Source organism: Humulus lupulus, chromosome 6, assembly GCF_963169125.1.
Source record: "Humulus lupulus chromosome 6, drHumLupu1.1, whole genome shotgun sequence".
Classification (NCBI taxonomy): Eukaryota; Viridiplantae; Streptophyta; class Magnoliopsida; order Rosales; family Cannabaceae; genus Humulus; species Humulus lupulus.
This window is the reverse complement of record NC_084798.1, coordinates 165,443,714-165,454,613: the sequence shown is the minus strand read 5'-3', so window position 1 is coordinate 165,454,613 and position 10,900 is coordinate 165,443,714. Positions and strand designations below refer to the sequence as shown.

Genomic DNA, 10,900 nt, shown 5'->3' with positions numbered 1-10,900 from the left:
ATCTAACACTTAATTCCAAACCCCGAGGACAACTCTCCAGACATGGAGGGCTGGATCAGAAAAGGAGTTGAGAAGTCCCTGATGATAGTCCTCGAGGCGTAACTCACATGAGGACATTCTTCTCTAGAGGCAGATCACAACAGGTGGGGAATGGCTTACCTTCCGAGGAGCTCTGGGTGAGCTCACCAGGACTTCCTTAGCTTTCGTGGAGCTCAATTACTCTCTAATAATTGCCACATGTTAGTTGGTAAAAACACAGACAACATTGTGGAATTCTCATATTTTAAACTTTTTTTTTGCTAGAGTTGCCATATTTTGTGGCATAAGTTTTATGTCCATAAATATAGAAAATAACTTGTTTTTTCCCATATTTTTGTAAAAGTCAATTTAGATTGCGAGATATACATTTTAAAAATTTTATTTTTCTCTTTATTCTAAATTTTCCTTATTCCTAAATTTTTAAATGAATAAATTTTTTTTTAAAAAATATATATATATAATACTTAAATAATTTGTTGAGAAAATAGATAATTTGATGTATAATATAATATAAGAATTATTTTGTAAAATATAAAACATAAATTTTATTGATGTATTTTAAACTATAAAATAAAAATGTCATTGACAGTATTCTCTAAGGCCTTTAAGGTACATAGTAATATACTAATGTATTGTTGTTTCAGCTGATGTATTTTCTCTAAGTTTTTTTTATATATAAAATTAATGATATCTTTATATATATTGCAAAAGTTGAAAATCTGAAGATACTTTTGTAATTATGAAATTTTCTTGGCAAAATTGAAAATCTGAAGATACTTTTGTAATTATGAAATTTTCTTGGCAAAATTGAAAATCAGGTATATAGTCTTTTAACTTCGGGGTTACAAGCAAATTAGCCCCCAAATCAGACATTATTTTGATAAATGTCTCTCTTTCAAAAATAATCAATAAATGGCCCATTCCAACAAATTAATACAATGAAATTCCATATCTGCCCTTCCCTCTTTAACCTAGGGTAAGCCCTAACATTCACCATTCATCTCGTCTCCTACCCTCAAGGTTGAATCTCTGCTCCAACGCGGTTGAATCGCCGAAGACGAAGCTAGGCTCTCATGTAGCCATTGTCGAAGACTGAAGCTAAACCACTCGCCTCTACCTTTGCTGAATTATCTAAGCTCTCTGTAAGTTCTCTCTCTCAATGTCTCTTTATCTCTTCATTTATCATTTTCTTCAGATTTTGAAAGGCCTTGCAATTTAAGGTTTCAAGGTTGATACAATCATAAATGTGAAGACGATTCAGATTAGTCGGAAGGAGCCCCTCATCAAGAAAGGAAACACCCTCCCATCCACTGATACCCAAGTGTTCTAGACAGGAGAGTCTGTGCAAATCCCATTGCTTATGGTTCTCAAAGAGTATTTCAGTGTACCATAAATTCAGCCACTTCACTTTCGAGTGTGATCCCCATTCGATAAGCGATTCCAACATTGGACAATGCTCTATACATACGGAAGCAAGAGAGGGAGGGGCTATGATGGTCTGCTGTTGAGTTCTCGAGTGTAAAACCACCATTTGTTGGCAGTCAGAGATATACAGAGATTCCAAGGATGGAAGATAACCAGGTAAGCCAACATTAAGCTTTTCACATTTTTCCAGTCGAAGTATTTTAAGAAGAGGAAATATTTGCAGACCTTGTTGCATAGCTTCACTACTAAATGACCAATCTTTCCACTCCAACATATCGTAGATCTCTAACAATTCTAGACAGGTGAATAATGGACCATTGTGATGATTCTCATCACCTATTGAGACCACACTATCACATCCAATAATTTTGAGATCTTTGAGAAATGTCAGTTGCCCAAGTGGTGGTAAAATATAACAATTTTTACAATTTAATAACATGATAGATACTAAATTTGAAAATGAAGAGTTTCCAATCCAATCCGAGAATTTTGTACCTCTGTAATTTTCAATACCAAGATGCTCCAAGTTTGTATGAGGTCGAAGTGCATCAAGTATATGCTCATCCAACGGTTTTAAATTGAGTACATCTTAATTCTTAGATTATTAAATGAGTGCCCTATACTATACTATATTACTATTACTATTGCTACATCATTTTATTTTCATTTTCTCACCTTTTTGCCTTATCTTTTTTCCCACAACTAACTCTACTACTACTACTAACTCTAATTGATTAAAACTTCTCATTGGCAAAAGAATTTGCCAATAAAAATCTACTATGACATTATCAAAGAGAAGAGAAGAGAAGAAAAGAAAAGAAAGGACAAGAAAGAACAAAAATGTAGAAGGGCTTTAAAGGCATGATAATTTTTTTTATTATTATATTTGTTATAAAAAAGTTAGTGTAACATATCCACCCTTGACAAATATAAAAAATATGGACAGTTAGGAAATGAATAAGGAGAAGATATTGTATTGATTGGTATAGATTACTTCTGTGGTATACATAAAGTTTTGTAATGTCATGTTGATTTAGAATTTGTTAGCTATTATGTTGTTTGGTATATTTAATTTGACATGTGGTATATAAGAATTTTCTCAATATTATCATAATTTTTTTTAATGAATGAATGAATTTCAGATTTGTTAGAATGATAGGTGTTTATGAATTAATGAATCAATATCTTTTTTAAATTATGGTATATCACTTTTGTTTATACATGTATATGCATTGTGATTTGATATATGTCTTTTTTACAATTTGGTATATTACTTTTGTTCATGTGTATATATGTTTTGTTGGTTGTTTGGTTTTTCTTAGTTTCACCTCCTTGTTGCTGAAACTTGAATCTATTTTGTCACCAGACGCATAGCTGCTCTTAAGTATACCTATTTTCTACTCTTCTTGTTTTTCTCTTTGGTTTGATTTACATGCCATTGTTTGCATTTTACTGGTATTGTTTTTTTATTAACTTATGGTATGACATATGTGTTCTATACAGGAGTACAAGAAAATGGAATATATTACATCTGTAAATCAATGGAACAAAAAGAAGCTTCAGTTTCTAGGAAAGTTGGGAGTTATAGAATCAATAAAAAAAAAATTAGGTGCTAGGTTGATGAGTATTTTTAAGAAAGGCTCTCTAGGACATTTATTAGACTTAAAGATTACACCCATGAATGCACTAGTACACCATATGGTGCTTAGGACTCTAGAGAGTGGAGATGATGAATTAAAATACATGGTGAATGACCATGTATATAGTTTTGGTTTGAAAGAGTTTAGTATTATCATGGGATTGAAAACAAAAATAGATCCTTCTATAGAAAGCATGACATTTAAGCAGGGTTCTATTTGGACAAACTTATTTCCTGAAAATAAATCGGTCACAAAAAAACAATTAGAAGAGACTTTTATAAAATATGATGGATGTGATGAGGATTTGTTGTTGAAGCTTGCTAGGTTACATTTAGTAGAAAATTTTCTTCTTGGCAGCCAACCAACAAAAGTTATTGAAAAAAAATACATAGATATGGTGGATAATTATTTTGTTTTTGATGATTATCATTGGGGGAGAGTATCATTTGATCTCACCTTTAAATGGCTCAAAAAGGCACCACATAGGACGAGTGATAGGGGGAATTATCCTGTTGATGGATGTGCAATTGCCTTACAAATTTTTGCATTTGAGATCATAGGAACTACCCATATCTATGCAAACAAACTAGGAGACCAAATCCCTAGAATAACAAATTGGTCTTCTACTGAGCAACTTGAGCAACCGACTTTTGAGAACATTTCCACCAAGATGTTTCAGGCTCCCAATGTAAGTAATCCAAACTTAAAAATCTTATGATGTTTCAAATAAATATGTGTATATTTAGTAGATTATGCTATTTCTATTTTGGTATATAAAACTTCAACTTTGGTATATAGTTCGGTCTACTATGCTGTGTGACTAATTAAAATATAATTTGTCATTTTCAGGTTTCTTTATTTCAAATGATACCAACTGATGAAGAGATGAGGAAAAGCTACATGGTTGAATTCAGAGATGCTGAATTCAATGAGGAAATTCAAGAAGAAGCTGGACAATCTTCTAAAGCTGAGTACAATTTCGACATCAGTGAGCTTCTCAAGCAAAATGAGAAGCTTCTCAGACAAAATGAGAAGCTTCTCAAACAAAATGAGAAGATTTTGACACAAAATGATCACTTTGGAATCTGAAATAAATGACATGAAGAGGATCATTTATGACATCCACAAGAAATTTTTTGAAGACAACTTGGAAAAAAAACAAAGGCAATACAAATGTGTCATCAGCAAGGAGAACAACAGAGGCACAAACATATGATCAAGAAGAACCAATGGAGGTATATGAAGTATATATATATATATAACATGCAATATAAAATATTTAAAGTTTTTTTTTTTATCTTTGACAGATATTTATAATTGTGTTTTTAGTATATGTGTTTTTACCTTAGGTATATCTAGTTTGGGTTAAGGTATATGTGTTTATATACTAATGTAAATTTTCTTCTAAAATACTAAAAATGAAAATCATTTTGTAGGATGAATCACCAATAATGACCAGCCCATCACCACTGCAACAAGAACCTGCTGAAGTACAAATTGAAGTTGAAATTGAGGTAATTGTTTCATAGTTTGCCTTTGATATATATATAATTTGATGTTATACTTACTTTTATAACAAACAAAAGTGTTTGAAGGGAAAATTTCAGTTAAGGTATATGTGATATATACCTTTTTAATGGGGGATATTTATTTTCAATTAGTTTAATTATCTTTTTTGCTCTTATAGCAATTGTAGCCTATGATATATATATTTATATACTTTCTTCTACAATACTAAATTTTACCATTGTTTCTAGGAACAAGCAACAACTGTTGAAGGAAAAGAACAAGAAAATATTGAACAACAAGTTGAAATTGAGGTATATGTTATACAATTATTTGGTAATTTGTCTATCGTTTCTCATTTGTTTTTGGTTATATATATATGCATAAATTTATATTTATATTTGTTTTGATATATCTGTTTTTCCTCTTGTATATCTATTATAGCCTGTGGTATATATATTTATATACATGCATTATTTTTTTTAAATAATATTTAAACTTATCAATTGTTATTTAGGAACAATCAGCTGCAATTGTAGAACAAGAACATCAACAAGAGCAAGAAAATATAGAAACAAAATTTCAAATTCTGGTATATATCAGTATATATTATATAATTATTTGGTTTTTGAAATATTTCAATGATATATTTAATTTTGCCTTTGCAATATTAATACATATCTCTCTATATTAGTGCAAAAATAAGTTTTTTTTTTCTTTTTGTTAATTTTGCAGAAAAAAAAAAAGAAAAGAAGCAAGGAGTGTACACAAGAAAAAAGAAAGTAGAAGAAAAAAAGGCAGGTCCCTTGAAGAAGAAGAAGAGGAAGAGGAAGACTAATAATTGAATACTTTAATAATATCTGTTGTTTAACTTTATGTCAATAGATATTGTTGTTTAATTTCAAAAAAACTTCAGATCATTTGTTGTTTAACTTCAGTAGCTGAACTACACTTTTTATAACATTATGTAAATCTATAAACTTCATTTCATATTTATAATATATGAAATATGATGATTATTAAAATATTCTAATGTCTTAAGCTATCAATATATATATATATACATGATATTTTTATGATGTAAATATAAGAATGTTATATCAAATGATATACTAGCTAATATGAAAATATGTATATTGATTTTCTTTTATTGCTATAGGTTTTTGAAGAACCCAAGGAGCTTGGAGAAAGGACAATAAAACCTGGAATTGCTCAAAAGTCACCATACACTACGAAGTTTGGGTCAGCTGAAGGAGAGAGTACACGTATAAAGAGAGCAAAGCCAGACACTCCCACAACACCAAAACACTCTCAACCTTCTTTTGATTTAGGGATATCACCTTTGGAAGCTCCATTGCTTGTCTCCCCACTTCAAGCAGTCCAACAACTTGAAGAAATCTCACCATTTCAGCAAGTTCCATTGCTTGTCTACCCACTTCAAGCAGTTCCACCACTGAAACAAGCCTCACCATTTCAGCAAGCCTCAACTTTAGAAGATGAAGAAAACATAATAAATCACCCATTTACAGATGAGATTGAGAAACCACCAGCACTAACATTATGTAAGGATTTTGCAAAGTGGCCGAAAGAAGGTTTCGATGAACGAAAAGGGTAAAATTATTCACTATTTTAATTTAAGAAATATTAAAAAATTTAATTACATATAATGATCATTTTATCTGTTCTTTTATAGGACATATGTAGAAAAGGAAGCGATTGATCCACCATTTAACTTTGTGGAAGATGTTGTGAAGCACAAAATGTGGTTCTATGATATATGGTCTATGATAAAATGTATCAGTGATTATGTAAGTTTCTTTTCTTCTGTGTTTTGCCTCATATAATGTATATTTTTATTTGCAAAACTTATCCTTTGGACTGGAGTATTTGTTATTGCTGTTGCATTAGTTTATTTATTTTATTTGCTGGTATATGTATTTTGAATAATAGTATATTTGTCTTGTGCTCTTTTTTGTTTTCTAGTATATGTACTTTGAATAATGGTATATTTGTCTTGCTCTTTTGTATATTTTGGTATATGTATTTTCAATAATGATATATTTATCTTATTCTCTTTTTTTATTCTCTAGTATATGAATTTTGAAGGATGGTATATTTTTCTTGTGCTATTTTTATTTTCTGGTATATGCATTTTGAATAATGGTATATATATTTTGAATAATGGTATATGTATTTTCTAGTATATGAATTTTGAAGGATGATATATTTGTCTTGTGATCTTTTTATTTTCTGGTATATGCATTTTGAAAGATAGTATATTTTACTTGTGCTCTTTTTTATTTATGTCTTTTGATGAATGATATATTTGTCTTGCTCATTTTTATTTTCTTGTATATGTTTTTTGAAGAATGGTATGTTTGTCATGTTTTCTTCCATGCTTCTATCTTAATAGATGCATTTAATAATATTAACTTATTGTTCTTTCAGCATATGGATGTTGTGTTCTATTATTTGCGTAAAAAATTTAGACATAATAATACAAGGTGCACAACAATGGATGCCATATGTGATCGCTACATCAACAAAGCTTGGGAGACATATATCAACAATCCAAGCGAACAGTTCTCTTGGGAAAAAAAGCCTTATGCTTACCTACTGAATTGTGCAAATGGGAAGAAAATTAGAATTCCTATACCATGGATTAATGTGGACTTTATCTACAGCCCTGTTTACATACGCGATATGTACCATTGGGTGCTTGTTGAAATCGTCTTGAAGAGCAAAAAGATTAAAATATATGATAGCATGGCTGGGAAAGGGCACAAGAAGAATGTCATGACAGCTGTAACTGCATACTCAATGATGATACCCATGCTTCTACAATCTATAAATTTTTACAAGGAAAGGAAAAATATTGAAGAAGGAGATTTTGATATGGAATTTGTGGAAGACTTGGAAGTTCAACAAAATGGGTAAGTTTAAATATTTTTTTGCAAACTTTGAATAAAAATGAATCTTATTGGATGTATGCCAAACTTTTTAGTATATATCTTTACATTTTAGCTTTGTTAAAATGATGGAGATGTTTGTCTCTAGTACAAAAGCTCTGGTATATCACTTTTATTTGTTGTATATATGTTTTGTCATCTGTTATATCTTGTTTTTTTTAGAAAAAAATATGACTTTTTTTGTGTCTTTTGTCTAATGCAGATTTGATTGTGGAATGTTTGTCATCAAGAGAGCTGAAGCTTTGATGTCGAACAATAGTTTAAAAGATATCACAAACCAAAAAATGCGATTCTTTCGTGAAAGTTTAGCTGTGGAGCTTTATGCTTGGGGAAAGGAAAAACAGAGGAGAAATACTGATAGCGATACAGAAATGGTTTTGTAAACTTACCACACACGAACAACTTTTTTTTTTAATATTTCTGTACAAAAAGTTGGATATTCATATGTAATTAAAAGATATCTTAGTTAAAAGATGTTATTCAATTATACTAATATATTGATGTTCACTATAGATATACTATTTTTAATAAACTCGTATAACACAACAAATTAGACAAACCACAGATATACTAAAGTTGTAAACTTATATACCATTAGACAAACCAAAGATATACCAAAGTTGTAAACTTATATACTATAATATATGCAAAGACAAGCTATTGATAATTATGATATACTGTCATATAAATTATAGATATGTTATACTATTAAACATGTATGCCAAAAGCTTTTATTTTTTATTTTTTATCATATGGTATAACATAAAACAAATAATAAATAAAACATGGTATAAATAATAAATATAAATGTATTTTTTTATTTTTAACAAAATTAATTAATATGGATACTTGAATATGGTATACTACAAGTCAAATAACATATATACCATGCAAATAAAACCATAGTTAAAAAAAATGTTTCTCCATAACATAAAGAAATTACCATTCATGAGTTCTAATATACCATAGAAAAAAAAATCTTATAATCATTTTAAAACTATATACCAATGAAATTATTTAACTTAGATTTGACATAAGCTAATTTTTTTAATTTACGAGAAGCAATAGAAACAATGATATATCGTTATACAAAAAACATATATACCATACTTTTAAACTTATATACCCCAAATATATATACCATATTTTTATTTTTATAGCTAAATAAAATTAACCTCAACTAATATACCAGTTTTCAAAACAAATATACTATAATATTAAACTCATATACCACAATATATATATACAAAGTGATATACTTTAAGAAATAAATAATAGTGTTATTATTATTGGAAGTTGCCAGAAACAAGTTTCCTTTCTGAACTTTTATTTTAACATAAAGTAATTTTAATTCTAATATACAATAAAACAAACAATTAATAAATAATAGAGGCAGTGATATACCATTATAAAAATATCAGAAATACTACACTTTTAAACTTATATACCACAAATAAATATACCATTTTTTTCTCTCTATATAACATAGCTAATTAAAATTAGCCTAAATTAATATACTGGTGTTCACTATAGATATACTATTTTAATAAACTCCTATACCACAACATACATATATATATAGAGGTATTGTAAGAAAACAATAACAGTGGTATACTGTAAAGCAAACAATAGATATACCGATCTTGTAAACTTATGTGCCATACCAGATTTTTTTCTATTGCAAGTTATACATACAAAATACATATATCGTAATACAAATAGAAGATAGACCATGCTAATGAAAAGTACAAAAAAAAAAAAATATCTTCAGATATTTCTATATCTGATATACTGTAACACAAATAACATATATACTGTTATGATAAACTTATATACCATAATTTTTTTTATATGTAATCAAAAGCAACAGGTGTTGTGATATACTACAATAAATAATAATATATGTACCCTATTTTTTTTTAATAAACCATAAGCAATAGCCACTGTCATATACCATAATTCAAATAACAAATATACTTTTAAACTTATATACCATTTTAAATTTGATTACAGAAGATACCATAATGTATTTGAAACATCAAATCTAATTGAGATATAACACTTTCAAAGATAAATGTCATCAATTAATTGAACACACTCATATTTCTAACATGACCTATAACCAATTGAATGTAGCCAAATTATTAGTGGAAAACATCCTGATGTTCCAAATCCAACAAATAGTAAACTAAAAGTGGTAAAACTAAAGTGAATGTTTAATGAGGACGAACACAAGATTTCAGCCTCTTCATAGATTTCATCTTCACATGAATAGCATTTCTACATCTTTTACGATTGTGTCCATTTTCATTGCATCGACCACACTTAATTTGCCTCCTTTTTTCACCAGCTGAAGGAATCCTCTTCTTTTTTGGTCTGCCAGCTCTTCTCCTTACAATGGGTGGCAGCACAACATGATCTTTGACAATATCAGGAATATCCCAAAACTTTTGACTTCCCACTGGATGGATTATTCCATTATATGTGCTCACAAAAACATCCTTCATGTAAAAGTCAGAGACATAAGTATAATGGCACAAGTTTGCTTTTCTTATGGCAGCACATGCATGCGAGCAAGGGATTTCATCTAAGTCCCACTTGCGACAAGTGCAACTGCGCTTTAGAATTTCAACAACAAATTCTAAGTTACCATCAACAACTTGGTAAATTTGATGACCAACAGAGTATACCTGAGTATGAAAAACATTAATCAATATTGAAACATGTGCACTAATGGTACTATATATATACTGTCATTGGTAAAAAAATATACACATAGGTAAATAAAAGATATATCTAAAGTTGACTTACATTCATAGTTCTACCTAGACGATTTTGCTCAACAAGCTGGTCTTCTGCCCATTTTGACAACCTTGTAAATGTGCTTGCTGCTTCCAAACGACGTGTATCAAACTAATTTTGAACCTTTTGCCTTAAATTTTCCAATAAAGCTACAACTGATAGTTAAGAAACAACATTAGATCAATATGTAAAAACAATATATATATATTACATACATATACATGCCACTGGAAATCATATACCATAAACTTTATAATTTTTTTTTTCTAGTTTAACAAATAAAATAAGCAATACTTTTTGCTGCATCTTGTATATTTCTCAATATACCAGTTACAAAATACAATATACCATAATAGAAAATGAATATACCAAACAATAGATAACAAACAAAAAATGAAAACCAGAAAAAAAAATCTGAATCAAACATATACCAGGAAAGTCTCTAGCTTCTTTCCAAACAGAATTTAAGCTTTCAGATATATTTGAGGTCATAATGGTGTATCTTCTTCTAGCAGAATA

The 10,900-nt window shown here is 29.1% G+C and overlaps 1 protein-coding gene across 1 annotated transcript; it reads right to left on the bottom strand.

Moving 5' to 3' along the window:
* Positions 1-9,795: 9,795 nt before the first annotated feature.
* LOC133785640 (uncharacterized) lies at positions 9,796-10,475 on the bottom strand. The gene is made up of 2 exons (XM_062224861.1): positions 10,391-10,475; positions 9,796-10,269 (listed from the first exon to the last, which is right to left on the bottom strand). The coding sequence occupies exons 1-2, from the start codon at positions 10,394-10,396 to the stop codon at positions 9,796-9,798; spliced, it is 480 nt and encodes a 159-aa protein (XP_062080845.1). The 5' UTR covers positions 10,397-10,475.
* Positions 10,476-10,900: the final 425 nt, after the last annotated feature.